The sequence below is a fragment of the Myxocyprinus asiaticus genome, chromosome 27 (genome assembly GCF_019703515.2).
Source record: "Myxocyprinus asiaticus isolate MX2 ecotype Aquarium Trade chromosome 27, UBuf_Myxa_2, whole genome shotgun sequence".
Lineage (NCBI taxonomy): Eukaryota > Metazoa > Chordata > Actinopteri > Cypriniformes > Catostomidae > Myxocyprinus > Myxocyprinus asiaticus.
Genome location: NC_059370.1, coordinates 7,933,103 through 7,953,297, shown reverse-complemented (window position 1 = coordinate 7,953,297; position 20,195 = coordinate 7,933,103). Strand labels below are relative to the sequence as shown.

At 38.3% G+C, this 20,195-nt stretch overlaps 2 protein-coding genes across 6 annotated transcripts in view; one reads left to right on the top strand and one right to left on the bottom strand.

Moving 5' to 3' along the window:
• Positions 1–13,953, top strand: part of LOC127418029 (bromodomain-containing protein 8-like) — a 32,566-nt gene extending 18,613 nt beyond the window's left edge. For 2 of the 5 annotated variants that reach the window (XM_051658349.1, XM_051658345.1), the window contains 9 exons: positions 1,914–2,089; positions 2,391–2,876; positions 3,038–3,240; positions 3,804–3,896; positions 4,012–4,080; positions 4,184–4,466; positions 9,269–9,361; positions 10,967–11,011; positions 13,100–13,953. In XM_051658349.1, coding sequence (XP_051514309.1) covers positions 1,914–2,089; positions 2,391–2,876; positions 3,038–3,240; positions 3,804–3,896; positions 4,012–4,080; positions 4,184–4,466; positions 9,269–9,361; positions 10,967–11,011; positions 13,100–13,159 — 1,508 coding nt within the window. In that variant the 3' untranslated portion in view covers positions 13,160–13,953. The remainder of the gene's footprint in view (positions 1–1,913; positions 2,090–2,390; positions 2,877–3,037; positions 3,241–3,803; positions 3,897–4,011; positions 4,081–4,183; positions 4,467–9,268; positions 9,362–10,966; positions 11,012–13,099) is intronic. The other 3 variants (XM_051658348.1, XM_051658347.1, XM_051658350.1) reach the window with 3 other exon arrangements.
• Positions 13,954–13,995: 42 nt separating this feature from the next.
• LOC127418045 (DNA damage-inducible transcript 4-like protein) lies at positions 13,996–16,540 on the bottom strand. Its single transcript, XM_051658377.1, has 2 exons — positions 16,301–16,540; positions 13,996–15,649 (listed from the first exon to the last, which is right to left on the bottom strand). The coding sequence occupies exons 1-2, from the start codon at positions 16,455–16,457 to the stop codon at positions 15,198–15,200; spliced, it is 609 nt and encodes a 202-aa protein (XP_051514337.1). The 5' UTR covers positions 16,458–16,540; the 3' UTR covers positions 13,996–15,197.
• Positions 16,541–20,195: the final 3,655 nt, after the last annotated feature.

Below are 20,195 nucleotides of genomic sequence, written 5' to 3'. Positions count from 1 at the left end.
ATACTCTAGATCTGGAGATGTATGCTAGAACTACAGATTATTTCAAGAACTACAGGTGTATTCTAGATCTAGAGATTTACTCTAGAAATACAGATTAGTTATAGAACTGCAGGTATATTCTACATCTGGAAATGGATTCTAGAACTGCAGGGGTATTGTATATCTTTAGATTTAATCTAGCATAACAAGTGCTTTCTGGAACTGCAGTAATATTCTAGACCTGGAGATTTATGCTAGAACTACAGATTAGCTATTGAACTGCAGGTGTATTCTAGATCTGGAGATTTAATTCAGAACTGTAGGTGTATTTCTAGATCTGGAGATTTACTCTAATTCTAGAACTGCTAGTGTATTCCAGATCTGGAGATATATTTTAGAATTGCAAATTTATTGTAGATATGGAGGTTTACTTTAGAACTAAATATTCATTTTAGAACTGCAGGTGTATTCTAAATGTGGAGATTTAATCTAGAATTGAAGGTGTATTCTAGATCTGGAGATTAACTCTGGAACTACAGATGAATTCTAGAACTGCAGGTGTATTCTACATCTGGAAATTTGTTCTAGAACTGCAGGTGTATTCTAGATCTGGAGATTTACACAAGAATTGCAAGTACATTTTGTAACTACAGACATATTCGAGACCTAGAGATTTAATTTAGAATTACAGATTTATTCTAGAACTGCAGGTGTATTCGAGATCTGGAGATTTACTCTAGAACTGCAGATTCATTCTAGAACTGCAGACATACTCTAGAGAAGTATACTATATTTGGATATTTATGCTATAGTTGAAGATTAATTCTAGAACTGCAGGTGTATTCTAGATCAGAATATTTATTCTAGAACTGCAGAATTATTCTAAATCATTGTATGTGCTATAGACTGGAGATGTACTGTAGAATTACAAGTGCATTCTGGAACTGCAGACGTATTCTAGACCTGGAGATGTATGCTAGAACTGCAGATTAATTCTAGAACTGTAGGTGTATTCTAGTTCTAGAGATTTATTCTAGAACTGCAGGTGTATAGACCTTTTTCTCACTCTGGGTTTTGGAACTCGGAAGGAAACGATTACAGGGTAAACTTTCACAGCGGTGAATGGGAGACCACAGCAAATATTATTTTCACTTACCCATTTGCTCCAAGAGCAAAAGAAAAAAATCCACTATTACATTTGAATGACTTTCCAGAATAAAAATAAAAATAGAGAGCAGTGGTTTAAGACAGTCAGATGGGAGAAGATGTCACTCAGCAGCTGTAATAGAAACCCCATTGCAGCTGTGGCTAGTAATTTTTTAAAACTAATTCCAGGGTAATGTAACACAAAGCATAATGTTATAAATGTACAGTTTTATCATATAAAAAGTTTGCTAGTTTTACACTACTAAACAAGGCAGAAACGTGTCATCACAGTCTGTGAAATAGGTCTATTGTAGATCTGGAGATTTACTCAAGAATTACTTGTACATTTTGGAACTGCAGACATACTCTAGACCTAGAGATTTAATTTAGAACTACAGATTTATTCTAGAACTGTAGGTGCATTCTAGATCTGGAGATTTGCTCTAGAACTGTTATAACAGAAGTATTCTAAATCAGGAGATTTATTCTAGAACAGCAGAAGTGTTCTATATTTGGATATTCATTCTTTTAACTTTATTTTCTGGATTTGTAGGTGCATTTTAGATCTTGACATTTATTCAAGAACAGCAAGTATATTCTATTTCTGGATATTTGATCTAGAATATCTTATTCCTAGAGGGAATTAAAGCCACGCCTACTTAAGCCTTTAAAAAAAAAAAATGTTCTCTTAAAAAAATCTTCTCACCATTTAGAGCATTAAAAAAAGGTAATAAGAGCATTGTGGAGCTTAAAAGAGTGTGTGTGTGTGTGTGTGTGTGTGTGTGTAGCTGCAGCCGTTGCTGATGGTTCTGGAGCGGAGGCGGTAATGGCAGGCTCATCCATGCCGGGGGAGGGGAAAGAGGCGGAGCTAGTGGAAGAGGATGCAGTAGTGTCAGTGTCATACATGTCTCATGAACTGGACCTGGAGACAGTGGGAGACATCATCGCTATCATAGAGGAGAAGGTACACCCACACATACACACTTGTCCACTGCTGTGATGATGTGATGGGCTGCTTTACTCTTGTGCTTTTAATTCTATCTTGACTTAATGACAGTGCTCCCAAATGTATAAAAAAAATGTAAGAATGTCATTGTATGCTAGAACAAATTATCAAACCATGTGGCATTTATTTGAAAGAAAGATAGTGCAAACACACTTTTCAAGCAAGACCTGTAGCAAAAAGAAGTTTGTTAGGTATAAAATGATAATTAAACCAAAGTATTTGGAAATGTTCTGGGTTGATGCCACTTGGTCTGTCTCAGGTGGATGACCCCGTTGAGGCTCTGGATGCAGCAGCAGTGGAGGCTGCTCTCTCCCTCTGCGAGGATCCAGCGGTTGGGGGACACCCCCTCTCCAGCCCCTGGGAGTCCCAGACCTTTAAGTCTGCCGAACCAGTCATCCAGCAGAACGTGGCCCCAGTGGCCCCACAGAGCGTCCCAGATCCTGTGGGTGAGCTGGGAGAAATGGAGGTCCTGGTAGAGGAGGCTGGAGGAACAGAGGCAATCAACGGGGTGATAGGGGACTCTGTAGTGACCCCCGCCCCTGATGGAGAGCGGAGCCAGGACACTGAGGTCAAGATGGAGGGTGAGAGGGAAGAAGAGGGGGAGGGAGGAATTGAGGAGGCACAGGAGGAGAACAGAACCTCAAGTCCAGACGTGAAATGTGAGCAGGAGGACTGGGTGCAGCCGGAAACTGTGACGCCCTGTCTGGACTCAGAGGACAGCTCAGCCTCAGCCAAAGACACAAAGGTTACAACAGCAGTTCATTACCCACTCAAAGGAACAGTGCCATTCATAATGTCATTCCAAACCTGTCTGTCTTTATGAATTACATTGTGCAACTGAATTATCTGTTTTAGCTATTATGATTGATTCCTCTCTTTCTGATTCTTCTCTTTCACATGCTGTAGGAGGTGAAGGAAGAGGATGGAGGCAGTGAGGTGGATGTGGATGAAGGGATGGAGATGAAAGAGTGTGGAGACGGGGATGGAGAGGGGCCATATCTCTCAGAGGTGGATCCTCCTGCCAGTGAGAGTGAGGATGGATATGGCAGTCATTCTCAGCGGTACACTACAGCAGACTCCATCGCCAGCAGCCCGGCCTCATCACAGTTGTGAGTTTCTGTGTGTGTGTGTGTGTGTGTTTGTGCAGTAATATGCATCCCAAATGCACCTCTAGTGATCAGATTCTGTCGAGGAAAGTGTCTTTTATTTTATGACTATGGTACATGCATCGCTTTCTCCATCATTGTGTGACAGTGTGTTGTTATCAGAAAATGTCTCAATTGTCCGGTTGTTTTCTTTTAAAGGCATACCTAGCCAGCACAGTTAAAAATCCTTGTTTTGGCACAAAGATTACAGACTGGTATCAATACAGATTTCCCAATTTGATTCGATTCTGATTCACAAGCTCTTGAGTCGATTTCGATAAGATTATATTCGATTCTGATTCATTAGGGTGTATTTTAGTCAAAATGTCAATTTTGCTTACATATAAAAGAAATGTAACTTAAAAGTAAAAGATTGATTTTATACTACAAATGCGGCTATTTTAGGCCGAGACCACTTTCGAAGGTGGTTTGAGTGATCGGATCACAATGCATTGGACATTTGTCTTTAACAGTTCTCTTTAATTCCTCTCTCTCTCTCTCTCTCTCTCTCTCTCTCTCTGTCTCAGCTCCATGTGTAGTGAGGATCAAGAGGCACTTCAGGCTCAGAAGATCTGGAAGAAAGCTATCATGCTGGTTTGGCGGGCAGCAGCCAATCACAGGTGAGCTGATAATTCACACCAGTATTTACTTCCCTCAGATTTTACGATGAGCTCTGACCCACAGGCAGAAATGTGTTTGTAAATGTGTGTGCGATTTGATCGTTGTGTGTTGCAGGTATGCAAGTGTATTTCTTCAGCCAGTGTCCGATGACATCGCTCCTGGTTATCACAGCATCGTACACAGGTACACTTCTTTTTTCCTCTGAGCACTTTTGAGCATTTGAATAGATTGTTGCTCTGTTGGTTCATAATGTTTCTGTCTTTCCCAAAAATCTCTGCCCCATCAGACCAATGGACTTATCGGCTATCAAGAAGAACATCGAGTCAGGGCAGATCCGTACGACGGCTGAGTTCCAGCGTGACATCATGCTGATGTTCCAGAATGCAGTGATGTATAACAGCTCGGATCATGACGTGTATCACATGGCCCTGGAGATGCAGAGAGATGTTCTGGAGCAGATCCAGCAGTTCTTGGCCACACAGCTGATCATGCAGACATCAGAGTCGGGCATAAGCACCAAGAGTCTGCGCGGGAGAGAAGCCAATCGGAAACAAGACCCCAATGAGAAGGTTAGAGATACACATGAATAATCACACACACACATATCTGCTGACACACACAAATCCAGCACTATTGAGTGGACTAAACAAGATGCTGGTCAGAAGGCTGGAGGTACATGACTTTTGACAATCATTTACACATACACAAGCTAATCAAGCCAAAATACAAGGCACACCCCTATGAGAATATATAATCAAACACAATCACAGTGGAAGCTCTGAAGTTATTTGGCCAGTGACATTGACATTGTTTATGTTCTTTGTAACACCACCAATAGAAAGTTAAAGTACAGTTCAGAAGTGTCTTGGAAACATCATATTTGCTCAGATGTTCCATATTACCTAAAAACTCATTGGCGATGGCACCAGACCTGCCAAATGGCCTAAATTCAGTCCAACTCAGAACAAATGAAGAGATTAGAATGAAACTAGGCTCAAGATGAAAATGGCCTGGGAGAGCATCAGCCGTAATTTTAACTGGAGTCTCAGAATGTCTTTTGGCTATGGCCTTAATGGCACTCAATACATGCGATGTGGATTTTCCACGAAGTATTGCAAATTACATTGTCATAATTCACAAAGGTAATAAAAAAAAAATTTCTGCTTTTAAGGACGGCACTCAAATTGTCAGCACTTAAGGCCCGAAGCTACGTTTTGTTTACAATCCAAAACTTGCTGCAGTGTAGGAGAAAGTGTCACTGGCCAAACACTTTGGCATGTCCTGTATAAACCCCAAATGCTATATCAATCCCAAATGCAATCCCAGATATGATTATGTTTCTACTGCAAAAATACAGCAAATGTGTCCGGGGCATATTTCTCCCCAAATTCCAAAGACAGAAAATAAGAAATTACATTTTGCATAAAGAAAATGAAGCATATTTTAAGGACCAATAAGATTTTTGACACTGTGAAATCATGACAATTAAGCACTTTTCCCCACTGATTCTCATAAACATAATCTAATAATCTAATTTTCATTTCTTTAATACAATAATCTAATTTTCATTACCGAAATACAATAAAAAATCTAATTCTCATTACCGTAATGCAATAATAATCTCTTTCTTATTACTATAATGGAATAAAAATCGAATCCTCACTACCATAATGCAATAATAATCTAATTCTCATTACCGTAATACAATAAAAATCTAATCTTCATTACCATAATGCAATAATCATTTCATTCTCATTACCGTAATGCAATATAAATGTAATTCTTATTACTGTAAATGCTGTAATTTCATTTTCATAATACAATAATAATGTCATTATCATTACTGTAATGCAATAATTTCATTTTCATAATAATACAATAATAATCTAATTCTTTTTACTGTAATGCAATAAAAAAAAATCAAATTTTGATTACTGTATTACAAAATAATCGAATCTAGGTTTACATGCTTTAATGTTCAAAAAACACATTATTTTGCTCATACTGTACATTTCTTTTCCCCGCTCTTCATACTCTGGCCGAAACGCTCTGATTTACCTCCTGTCCTAGTCTGTTGTGATTGGTCAACCATGTAGAACGAGTGCCGGAAATGTAACGTCCCTTACCATAACTGAGTTTCAGCTCCTGATTCTTCCTGAGCAGCTGTAAACACTATTGTAACTATGGTAACAGTGGCGTACACTGTTGATTATTGTGAACCTAATAAAGCTTCAAGTAAAAGACACGTAGTGCATCTAAGTTAGTCATCTTTTGCGAGAATGGCTGTAGCCAAACATTTTTGCCCGAGATATGAATGGAGAACAGAGGCTTACTCCCGGTTGGACATTACCGGGTGTATTAGAGAGTTAGTGAGCAAATTAGCCGTGGACTACCGAGGATAGCGGCCGTAACATTACAGCTTGTAATTATATAATTATACAAGACTCTTGAGATCGACCATTTTGTTACACAGTTTTAGGTAAAAGCCAGCCCACAGATGAAAAGTAAACCCTTACCAAAACAATAACATTACATAGCAAGTTACCCGAACACTACCGTGGATTGCTGACGTAAAATGACCGTTTGTAAAAATAAATCCATCTCCACACTTGATCACTATTCATCATAGTAAGAATGACAAACAATCTGCATAATTCTACACAATTATAGGTAAAAGTGGGCCCGCAGCTGATTAGCAAATCTATTTCAGCACAATAACATTAGCTAGCAGGTTAGCAGAGGCCTACAGCTGTGCACTGGGTGTACACCATAGCTACAACAGAAAACTCCGCATTTGAACTCTCGGTAGCAGATAAATCCACAAATAATCAAGCATACTTACATGTTGTGATCCTGAAGCGCCAGACTGTCACAACAAAGTGGGAACTGCACCATCTTTCAGGAGTAACCAACTTGAAAATCTGGCATTGGTTGTGGTTGTACTGCTGAGGAATAGTGGTAAAAATACATATTAACCACTGATACTTCAATTCGTCTGCCTTTGGAAGTCCAAACAAAGGGGTTTTGCTTTCGCAGTGAAGAAAACAGCATCTTCTCGACATGGCAACAACACTAATTCAACTCATCCTTGCCTCGGCTATAACTACCTTTGTTTTAGGGCGGGCCAAAGTAGCCCTTAGGCAGGCATTATGCAGATGTGTTACATAGTGACATAGATACTTTACGGAAGAAATGGTTGGACTACAATCCAGCCGTTTCTTGTAGTTCTTGAGCAGTGTTGTCTGTGGGAGAGAATAACTCCCTTATGCATGGACTTTGTGCTTTGTAACTTTGCAGACCTTTTACATGCACAAAGAGCTATGTTACACGCTAAAGGAAAAGTCAAATCTTGGGCCTCTTTAATACAGTATTATCATTCTCATTACCGTAATACCAAAAAATATATAGTTCTCATTATTGGAGGGCAATACAAATCTTATTTTTATTAATGTAATGCAACAATCTAATTTTCATCACAGTAATACAATGATAATTTAATTCTCAATACCGTAATGCCATAAAATCTATTTCTCATTACTGTAATGCAACAATCTCATTCTTATTTCAGTAATATAAAAATTATCTCATTCTCATTAGAGTAATGAAAATCATCCTGTCCTGTTTTGTTGGCATCAATTGAACGCAGTACAACCAGTGCTACAAAGATGTACAGTTTAAATACTTTATAATTGAAATATTGTAAATTTTGAAATGTATAATTTTTTGTTAGCATTGCAGTAATGAGAATACCTTTTTTTTTTTTTTTTTTTTTTTTCGCATCACAGTACTGAGAAATTTTGGGATAAGTGTGCTTTACTGTCATGAAAATAATTTCACAGTGTAAAACAACTTTAAAAATAGTCTTCACATGCATAACAATTTAACTTTTTTTGAGGGGGGGGTTGTTATTATATGTAACTAGGACATGTTCTTGACAGGTTTTGTGAGATTTTTCCATATACCATCCCCAATTACAAACACACCTACACTGGAGGCCAAAAGTTTGGAATAATGTACAGAATTTGCTGTTTCGGAAGGAAATTTGTAGTTTAATTCACCAAAGTGGCATTCAACTGATCACAAAGTATAGTCAGGACATTACTGATGTAAAAAACAGCACCATCACTATTTGAAAAAAGTCATTTTTGATCAAATCTAGACAGGCCCCATTTCCAGCAGCCATCACTCCAACACCTTATCCTTGAGTAATCATGCTAAATTGATCATTTGGTACTAGAAAATCACTTGCCATTATATCAAACACAGCTGAAAGCTATTTGGTTCATTAAATGATGCTTAACATTGTCTTTATGCTTGTTTTTGAGTTGCCACAGTATGCAATAGACTGGCATGTCTTAAGGTCAATATTAGGTCAAAAATGGCAAAAAAGAAAAAAAGAAACAGCTTTCTCTAAAAACTCATCAGTCAATCATTGTTTTGAGGAATGAAGGCTATACAATGCTTGAAATGGCCAAAAAACTGAAGATTTCATACAAAGGTGTACACTACAGTCTTCAAAGACAAAGGACAACTGGCTCTAACAAGGACAGAAAGAGATGTGGAAGGCCAGATGTACAACTAAACAAGAGGATAAGTACATCAGAGTCTCTAGTTTGAGAAATAGACACCTCACATGTCCTCAGCTGACAGCTTCATTGAATTCTACCCGCTCAACACCAGTTTCATGTACAACAGTAAAGAGAAGACTCAGAGGTGCAGGCCTTATGGGAAGAATTGCAAAGAAAAAGCCACTTTTGAAACAGAAAAACAAAAAGAAAATGTTAGAGTGGGCAAAGAAACACAGACATTGGACAACAGATAATTGGAAAAGAGTGTTATGGATCTTAACCCCATTTAAGCTTTTGTGGGATCAGCTAGACTGTAAGGTGCGTGAGAAGTGCCCGACAAGACAGCCACATCTATGACATGTGCTACAGGAAGTGTGGGGTGAAATGTCATCTGAGTAGCTGGACAATCTGACAGCTACAATGCCAAGGATCTGTAAAGCTGTCATTGCTGCACGTGGAGGATTTTTTGATGAAAACTCTTTGAAGTTCTGAAAAAAAAATTCAAATTGTAATATTAATTTTTCACATTATTAATGTCCTGACTATACATTGTGATCAGTTGAATGCCACTTTGGTGAATAAAAGTACCAATTTCTTTCCATAAGAGCAAAATCTGTACATTATTCCAAACTTTTGGCCGCCAGTGTACCTGTATAGACTACAACGGGGGAAAAACTTGCTGTTAAGACCCCAACTTCAGATTTTTGTCACTCACTTGCACAAACACACATTCAAAGCGAACTGCTAAAGTCCCTATCAGAAAGGTTAGCGTAACATGCACTAACACACAGTCTCGTATATAGACCCTGAGTCCTGCACATAAAGACCCTCATTTAGAGCCAGAACCACCAGCCAGGAGGAAAAGGAACAACTCCAAACAAGACACTAATGAGAAGGTCAGTGACGTGTACACACAAACACACACTCACAGGTGTTGCTGGTGAGAGGACTACTCTTCTAACACACAAGAACAGTGATTCAATGAAACTACAGTTCTTTTCTGGGTTTTGCACACTGTAATCTTTTATGTCTCCAGTTTTTCTGTAAATGAGTGTGTAATGAAGTGTGTCCTTACATGCACAGAATATTCAGACATTTCTTGGAATGTAACAGAATTCCCAGTAAGACATGCCACATGTTAACAAGCATGATTTTGATGAAGACCTCAATCAAATCATTGCATATTTTAAAGAACATCAGAACATCATACTATATTGGGGCTGGGAGTTTTTATCTTGGACCAGCAAGCTCCCAGATCACCCTAGCATCATAACAGCCACTTTTGCATGGGGAAGCACCACTCACATTTTCTTCAGAAAATGTAAAAATATAGTATGTATGCATGGGTTTTCTAAATGTAGTACTTGTACTTGTAAAAGCGTTTAGGTGAGAGTAAAATAAGAAATTATACCTGATTAAAGTTTATCTCTCTCTGTTTAATTTAGTGAATCATCTGGATTGCCATTAATACTTATATAAATGGGCTTGATACAATTTATGCAAGTGTAATATCATTTATTGCTCATTAAAATTGGCATTCATCTGTAATATAGTAACATTCTGGTCCATGTTATAGCCATCACCAAACCTTGAATTGCAGTAGTTAAAAGTTGGTCTGATTGTGAAATCCAGATTACATGTTTTTTATTTGTTTCAAAAAGTAAAATGATCAATTATCGGCATCTGAAGCGATGAATAATTGCTTTTTCGCTATCAGCCTAGAAATTCCAGATCCCTAGGGACTTTCCTTTAATATTAAAGTGATGTGATCTAATTAAGAAATGGGGGTGCATGTAATTCCATGTGTGTGTGTGTGTTCAGGTATGTATGGATTACAAGGACTATTCACTAACACTATTCTAGATTATAAACATGTAATTATGCTATAAATGTTTGGGTTACACAGCATCTTGGTGTCTCCTGTTCTTGTTTGCCATCTGGAGTGATTTTTAAAAAGATTCTTATTTGAACACACACCAGACCAAAGTTCAAAGAATTTTGTTGTATGGTTTTGTTCATTGGTGCTGAAAATGTGTGATTGAGATACATTCAAATGACTGGACTACATATTCATCACCATCTGAGTTTTTTGGAGTGCTGCAATTACCATGGGAACAGTTAAAACACAAACAAACATGATCACTTTCCTCATTTCTTCATCCGACTAACACACATAAATGCACATCTGTGTTACTCATCCACCCTACGTCTCTGTCCCTCTTTTTCCCTTCACTCCTTTTCTATCTCATCTATGTGTTTCTGTCTGTCCTTTCTAGGGTGACCCCTGTTCTTTCATACTATAATTATGGTCACATCTCTGTTGTGTTCCATCTCATGATCAGAGAAGGTTTAAATTAGAATGCTCCCACAAGCCTGCTTTGCTGTAGTTCTTGTGCTTTGCTTTACATGTTTGTCTTTCAGTCTGTTTTTAGCATAGATTTTAAATAGGGAACTTGTGTGTAGAACTCTCTTTTCTCACTGTGCTGTTTGTCCTTCTACAGGACAGCCTTTCCATGGCCTCTCCTGCTTTCCTTCTCTCTCTTTTTGTAAGTATCCAGGATGAAGATCACAAGATATTCCCTGTCCTCTGTTACCAAACACACACGCACACACATAATTCTACTTGCAGTCCTCTCTTTGGGCAGAGCTGGTTGCTCCAAGATTGTTGGAAATGCTTGCTTCGATCCAATATCTTTAAGTGATGCCAAGGCTGAGCATGTGGAACATTGAGAAATGAAGCATTATGGGGGCCATTTTTTTATATTCAATATTAAATGTATTGCACATTAATAAAAAGGACTGTTGATTTAACATATTATTCAGTGCGATTTAATTATATTTGAAAGCACAATTAATCATGTCCCTGTACCGTAATACGGAATTTTTCTACCATCGGCGCAATTCAAGCTTGAACAACCTTCATCTCATTCAGCAGGGGGCAGTAAGTGCAACTCCAGCTGTACAGGCCAAAAAATTATGCTGGTGATTTTGATTCATTTCAGTGATTCGATTCGTTCATTGATTCATCATTGACCATTTCTGAAGTTACGCCTTTGCGCCTGTAGATGGTTGCAAATGACCGTCTTTTAATTAATTGCATTGAACCAAAAGCAGTCATTCACGACCAGAACAAGTTTAATATCCGTTATTAAACTTTGCGTGTCTACAATTCTACAGAGAGACTTAAAGTGTTGAGTGTTTAAGCATCATAAGTGTTTCCCCACAAATGATAACAAAGCATATCTGTCATACTTGGAACTGCTGAGCACAAACAAAAGACAACAATTCTAGCCTAAAACATAATTTTGAGTTTCAGTAATGTCCGTATGTCATTTTGATGTGTGGTTATCACTCTCTTTTATTCGTAATTAGTCCAGCCCCTTTCCTTGTTGAACAAGATTGCTCTCCTCTCGTTCAGCTGGTCAGCAGATCAGTCATGAACAAGATGACTGATTCATTTTATTAGTTCGTGAACAAGTTTATCAGTGCATTCAATTCTTTCATTAACGACGTCTTATCTCGTCCAGACTCAAATGACCGACTAGTACTAGTTCAGTGAAGGGGCTTATTCGTTCAGTGGGTCGAACCAATGATATTCTCCTACACAGTCTGCACTCAAATGCTATTGGCTCACACTATAGTCAGTCTTTACAGGCATGAAAAGCCACCAAAGCAGTCTCGCGCTTCAAATGTGAGCTTATTGGCTTCAAAAGGGAAAGGCGTCAGTGAACAAGAAATATGAGTCAGTGTATGGAGGTGAACAAGAACGACTGATTCATTCACAAATAAAAACATCACTACAACAAACCAAACTGACAGCAGACAACACAAGGATGTGTTACACTCAAACAGCTGGACGGAGCACAATTCCGAATGCAGGGGTCTCGGGACTTGTTTTTCCAAGTTTCGAACTACTATTTTTATGACACAATGCAGCCAAAGTGAGATGCTCCAAAAGCGTCAATCTGAAGCAGGTGTACATTGATGCGTCCTTAGAAAATCTCTTAGAATAAATCTATCTTGGACAGATTGACACATTTAAATGCAAAATGGATTGCTGTGGACTATAGGCCAATGATAGGCTTATGTTGAATGATATGGAAATAATTTATATCTTTTATATATATATATATATATATATATATATATGGTCTAGTAGTCAATGCTTTACTTGTCTGCCACAATTATATAGTTTATTTTAATTATCTGTGTGTGTATATATATATAATATATATATATATATATATATATATATATATATATATATATATATATATATATATAATATTTATCATTATTTCAATATAATTATTTAATCATTAAATATAGATTTTTATTTGGGGGCATTTTTCTGCAAATATTTATACATGCGATTAATTAATCTGCATATGATGTAATTAACAGCCTTTTTAATAATATATTTTAAAGGGGAATTATTCATTTAATAGGCTTTTTTTTATTTTATTTTTTTATTATTAATATCATAATGTGCATGATAACAGCCCACTGTGTAAAGTCCCTTCTTTCTCGATATCCAATCCGACCCTGGCACTGATGGTCTGGTGTGTTAGGGCACTGGGTGATGAACTGTGTTTTGATTGGCTCACATCGTCCCTGCCTTTCTGTTCTTACAGGATGGAGGCACCAGAGGGCGCCGCAGTGCAATAGAGGCTGATATGAAGATGAAAAAGTGAACCAAGACATTTCACTGCTGCTGTCACGGAAGTTAAAATAGACTATATTTCTGTTTCTTTAAGAAGTTCTGGTTAAGTTTAGTTTGGTTTAACTCAGCAGTTCTTTGTGGTGCATTGTCATTACAACTGGATTTCTCAGCACATGGACAAAAGGACACTGGACACAAACAGAACATTTTTCTCCTTGACTGGAGACGTTTTAAGGGCTTGACCCTTTTATGTGAAGAACATCTTAATAGACCTGAAAAACTGGTCTAGTGTCCTCAGACTCAACTGACCAGCACTTGTTCATTGGAGTTTAGAGGAGTTGGTTGAAATTCAGAAACTATGGTATAGGTTTTTACAACTGGCCTTTTAAAGTTCATGTGGAATGTACCACCGTCATGACCACAGGATGGTTAGAAATCAGAATGTCACTCTATTAAAACAAGAATGAAAAATTACTAGCCATTTAAGACAAATATTATTATCTCCTTATTGCAACACTTAGTCGTGTTGGTAGCTAGGGAAGAGTTATATTTAAAAAAGGCTTTTTTCTTCTAGAGTTGAAGCCCTCAGTTTCTTGAACCTTGATTTTGCATAGGCAGAATAGACACTGAACTTTGGATTGCAGTTTAAAGGCCCACTGTACTATATTCATTTTGTTGGGCTTTTTTTTTCAGTCTGCTTAAAGTGAACTTAATTTGACATCTGTGCATTTAGAAATAACACATAGTTTTGTACAGGGTCTTCTGTTTACAGTGTTTTTGTATAATGTGTTGTGAAATGTTTTAATAAAACAGAGTCTGCAGAAATACTGTGTTTTGGGTCAAACAATATGTTCTCATAGACCTTGGTTAGTTTAAGAATAATTTATTAAACTTTCATTGTGCTTTTAAATAAAAAACTGTTTTGGTTAACTGGGAGACAATGCCAGCTTGTCCCTTTCATTTTGAAGTTACAAAACACAGAGATAATTTACAGTGATGTCAACATATAGTGTGGTGGAGTGATTCATATATGAACCCTCCTACATCCCTCAACATCTGTGCAAACAATACTGAAGAATCAAAACTGAACATTCTGTAGTGGTAACACCCTTCAAAGTCATATTCAACTTCTTATGTCACTATAACATTGGGTTTCATCTGACAAAAAAAACAAGTGGCACAATAGTGTCTTTTACAAAAATTCAAGATATAGCATATATAGATATAGTAACATTTATGAATAACTTTCATTATAAAGTAGCAAGATCATATGTGAAAAAAAATCTGAATCGAGATTTCCATGATATTTTAGACTATTATATGTATATAATGATCTGTTAAGCATTATATAGTGCAATATTATAGCAACAGTGAGAATAAACAGATGGTCAAACAGAAACATATTGCATCTGAAATGTCAGTTACTTGATATAAACTAGTTTTAACGGTTTTATTAAGAGCAATATCAGTATAAAGCAATATTCAGTTGAAAATCACTGGTATGGAAGTCTGTTTCTGCCACATGAAAAATAAATTTGCTTTGGCATGTCATTATTGAAATACCAAGTCAGAATTGACATAAAAAGTACAAATTATTACATAGCAAGTCATAATCATGAGGTCAATTATGAAATACTAAATCAAGTTATAATTATTAGATTTGAAGTCAGAATTGTAAGATATTAAGTCAAAATAATGAGAAAGCAAGTAAATAATGACATTAAAAAAAATAGTTATGAGATACTAAGTTATAACTGAGATAACTTATTAGATAGCAAGTCATAATTATTCATTTATCTTATACATCTAGACTTATGATCTCATAATTCTGACTAGTCAAAAGCACACTTTTCTTTCCATGTGGTGGAAAAGGGCTTCCATACTGCTTGTATGATATTGCTTAAATAATTGTTAATGTTATTCTGGACAGTTTTTATAAAGTATTACACACGTTTTTAGAAGATTCAGTTTACTCGGAAATAAATGAATGTAACAGTGAGAAATACTGTGCAAAACTTTGATGAAAATTCTCCTGAGACATTGTAATTTTCCTCCAATGTCAATCCATCTTAATAAAATTCAAGTACAGTAGGAGTGGCCGATGAGTAGAGCTTCCGCTTGATCAGCCGGTATTCCCGTTTGATGCTTAAGACTTTACCACCTCCAAAGAGGTTCTTTAGCGGTGGCCATCCGTTCAAGTCAGACTGTAAGATGACCGACAGCTCAAAGGTGGGTGTGACACTCTGATCGGGTGTCACCATGCCCAGCTTCAGTAGTGTGCCCTTGTTTTCCATGAACATGTGGATCAAGGCGCCGCGTATCCCGCATGGCTCGTCCACGGATGCGCGCAGGATGTCTCCAGCCACACGCGTGGTCATGCGTCTGGGCAGACGCAGCTCCTGGCAGCGCAAACTCGCCCTTTTGGCATCAAAGAGACACTTCTCAATGAGTTTGGAGAGATCAAGCTGAAGACACACATCTTCACCTTCTTCCTCTTCCAAACTGCACTCAGATCCCAGACCTGTGCAGAAATAATGAGGAGTAAGGCTTAGCTGATCAGTAAGGGAACTTACGCATCAGCAATTTGAAAGTGACCGATGGCTCATTAGATTATAGGATGAGGAAACCGGTCATAGTCACATTGTCATCAGTTGATCTGAGCAGTTAAGACAGGAATATTATGATGTTGCAAATCGGGAAAGCTGGGACAATGTGCATCACTAATCATTTTTAATCAATTAAACATTCTAAAATGACTATAAACAAGAAAATAAGTTATTAGGGAAGACTGGGGCAATTTGTCACTTTTTATTATATATATATATATATATATATATATATTTTTTTTTTTTACTATAGTGAACATTTCTCTTTAAAATCAGTCACAGCTACAAAAAAAAAAAAAAAAAAAAAAAAAAAAAAAACCTATGGAACAATGGCACTCTTTTTGCCCAGTAATATAAATAAAAAAATAAAGGATATTACTACTACTACTACTACTACTACTACATTTTATTGTCACACTATAAGTTGCCTCAGTGGTACCTGCTGTTATTTGGCAATGACTTGAGAAAACAAAAATTAAAAGTTATTTATTATTAATTATATTATATATATATATATATATATATATCACACACACTCATATATATTTGAAAGTTGGGCTACTCACTTGATGAACTTTGTGCTTTCATGAGTCTGCCGCAGGGCTTCAGTTTCTCTTTGTCTGATTTGAAGTATTGGAGAAACCTCAAACCCTCCACTAGGTTTTCCTGCTCGCACCTGACGGACATCCCGTTACCGAACACCAGCGCTTGAGTGTAGACCATTTTAACGTTATTTCCTCCGAGTAGTTCCCCAACAGCTCGCCCAGCTTCTCCACAGCGTGTATCGTTGTTCCTTCCATGTATGCGACAGGTTGAAATGTAACTTCTCCCCTCTCGCCGGCAGTATTTATACTGGCCGCTCTGCGTTGCATCAGCTGATAGTGGGCGGGGCGATATTACTCAAACCCAAGAGAGGTTAGATCATCAGATCAGACTGCAGAAGTACATGCAACCCAACCAGACTCTTGCGTTACTACTACTATTCTCTGATTAGTTAACTTCATATGTTATATTAAATACATAAACAAGCATACACAGCCTAACATTGAGATGACTGTTAAAAAGTTGCTTAATTTATCTGACTTCACTGTTGACATTCGTCTTTGACAAAAACATATGGAGCCTTTTTGAGATTTTTGGATATATGTTTAATCTTTTAAACTTGTAACTTTTTGCAGTTCTCTAAATAGTGCTGCGGTGTGACAAACCAATTTGTAACAGTAAATATTCCATGTAGTCTCTCAATTAATATGAGGGTTATTAAAACTGCATGTATGAAAATGAAACAAGAATTAGACAAATGTTTCAAAGTGTTTAAAACAGTTGTTGATCAAGTATGGCCTGAAGCATGTCATGCTGCTGGACACCACTTGACATATCATGTCAACTAATAATATTATATATAGTAATTTATCTGATTTTTATTTACAAATAAAAAATGCTTTATATTATTGACTGTTTCTTTATATTTTATATTTATTTATTTATTGTTTGGCTAAAAACCTATTTGACAATATTTTTGAGAAGGTGAAATTTATTTTAGGAGCATTGTAAAAGTGTTAAAGGCACTTGTAGATAAAAATAAATTATTAATTATTAATAATAATAAGAATGCTGTCAGAAGATATCCATATACATTGACATTACACACACACACACAAACACACACACACGCACGCACATAAAGTGGCTTGTGATTCAGACAGTGTGAGACGAGATGTGATTATTCACAGGTGAGTCTCACATGACCAGACAGACTAACTCTGTAGTAAGTCAGATCCTGTTCAGCAAGTCAGCTAATTAAACATTCTTCATTCTGCAAGAGCAGAATGCCCCTTATGACCTGCAGATAAAATCTTTCCACTCTTACACACTCTTTGGGGCCAATTGTTATGATCAAATTATATTGATTTAATACATAAGTTGAAACCCTTTACCTAACCTTACTAGTTAGTTGATGTTTACTGTATATATATAAACTCAGCCAAAAAAGAAATGTCCTCTCACTTTCAACTGCTTTTATTTTCAGCAGACTTAACATGTGTAAATATTTGTATGAACATAAAAAGATTCAACGACTAAGACTTAAGCTGAACAAGTTTTACAGACATGTGACTAACAGAAATGGAATAATGCGTCCTTGGACAAAGGGGGGGTTCAAAATCAAAAGTAACAGTCAGTATCTGGTGTGGCCACCAGCTGCATTAAGTACTGCAGTGCATCTCCTCCTCATGGACTGCTGCCAGTTCTTGCTGTGAGATGTTACCCCACTCTTCCACCAAGGCACTTGCAAGTTCCCGGACATTTCTGGGGGGAATGGCCCTAGCTCTCACCCTCCGATCCAACAGGTCCCAGATGTGCTCAATGGGATTGAGATCTGGGCTCTACACTGGCCATGGCAGAACTGCAGGAAATCACGCACAGAGCGAGCAGTATGGCTGGTGGCATTGTCATGCTGGAGGGTCATGTCAGGATGAGCCTGCAGGAAGGGTACCACATGAGGGAGGAGGATGTCTTCCCAGTAACGCACAGCGTTGAGATTGCATGCAATGACAACAAGCTCAGTCCGATGATGCTATGACACACCGGCCCAGACCATGACAGACCCTCCACCTCCAAATCGATCCCGCTCCAGAGTATAGGCCTCGGTGTAACGCTCATTCCTTCGACGATAAACGCGAGTCCAACCATCACCCCTGGTGAGACAAAACCATGACTCATCAGTGAAGAGCACTTTTTGCCAGTCCTGTCTGGTCCAGCGAAGGTGGGTTTGTGCCCATAGGCGACACTGTTGCCGGTGATGTCCGGTAACGACCTGCCGTACAACAGGCCACAAGCCCTCAGTCCAGCGTCTCTCAGCCTATTGTGGACAGTCTGAGCACTGATGGAGGATTGTGCATTCCTGGTGTAACTCGGGCAGTTGTTGTTGCCATCGTGTACCTGTCCCACAGGTGTGATATCCAGATGTACCGATCCTGTGCAGGTGTTGTTACACGTGGTGTGCCACTGCAAGGACAATCAGCTGTCCTTCCTGTCTCCCTGTAGTGCTGTCTTAGGCATCTCACAGTACGGACATTGCAATTTATTGCCCTGGCCACATCTGCAGTCCTCATGCCTCCATGCAGCATGCCTAAGGCACGTTCACGCAGATGGGCAGGTACCCTGGGCATCTTTCTTTTGGTGTTTTTCAGAGTCAGAAGAAAGGTCTCTTTAGTGTCCTAAGTTTTTATAACTGTGACCTTAATTGCCTACCGTCTGTAAGCTGTTAGTGTCTTAACGACCGTTCCACAGGTGCATGTTCATTAATTGTTTATGGTTCATTGAACAAGCATGGAAAACTTTGTTTAAACCCTTTACAATAAAGATCTGTAAATTTATTTGGATTTTTACAAAATTATCTTTAAAATATAGTGTCCTGAAAAAGGTAAACCATATATACACTATATTGCCAAAAGTATTCGCTCATCTGCCTTTAGACGCATATGAACTTAAGTGACATCCCATTCTTAATCCATAGGGTTTAATATGACGTCGGCCCACCCTTTGCAGCTATAACAGCTTCAACTCTTCTGGGAAGGCTTTCCACAAGGTTTAGGAGTGTGTTTATGGGAATTTTTGACCATTCTTCCAGAAGCGCATTTGTGAGGTCAGACACTGATGTTGGACGAGAAGGCCTGGCTCGCAGTCTTCGCTCTAATTCATCCCAAATGTGCTCTATTGGGTTGAGGTCAGGACTCTGTGCAGGCCAGTCAAGTTCTTCCACACCAAACTCGCTCATCCGTGTCTTTATGGACCTTGCTTTGTGCACTGGTGTGCAGTCATGTTGGAACAGGAAGGGGCCATCCCCAAATTGTTCCCACAAAGTTGGGAGCATGGAATTGTCCAAAATCTCTTGGTATGCTGAAGCATTCAGAGTTCCTTTCACTGGAACTAAGGGGCCAAGCCCAGCTCCTGAAAAACAACCTCACACCATAATCCCCCCTCCACCAAACTTCACAGTTGGCACAATGCAGTCAGACAAGTACCGTTCTCCTGGCAACCGCCAAACCCAGACTCGTCCATCAGATTGCCAGATGGAGAAGCGTGATTCATCACTCCAGAGAACGTGTCTCCACTGCTCTAGAGTCCAGTGGCGGCGTGCTTTACACCACTGCATCCGACGCTTTGCATTGCACTTGGTGATGTATGGCTTGGATGCAGCTGCTCGGCCATGGAAACCCATTCCATGAAGCTCTCTACGAACTGTTCTTGAGCTAATCTGAAGGCCACATGAACTTTGGAGGTCTGTAGCGATTGACTCTGCAGAAAGTTGGCGACCTCTGCGCACTATGCGCCTCAGCATCCGCTGACCCCGCTCTGTCATTTTACTTCGTGGCTGAGTTGCTGTCATTCCCAATCGCTTCCACTTTGTTATAATACCACTGACAGTTGACTGTGGAATATTTAGTAGCGAGGAAATTT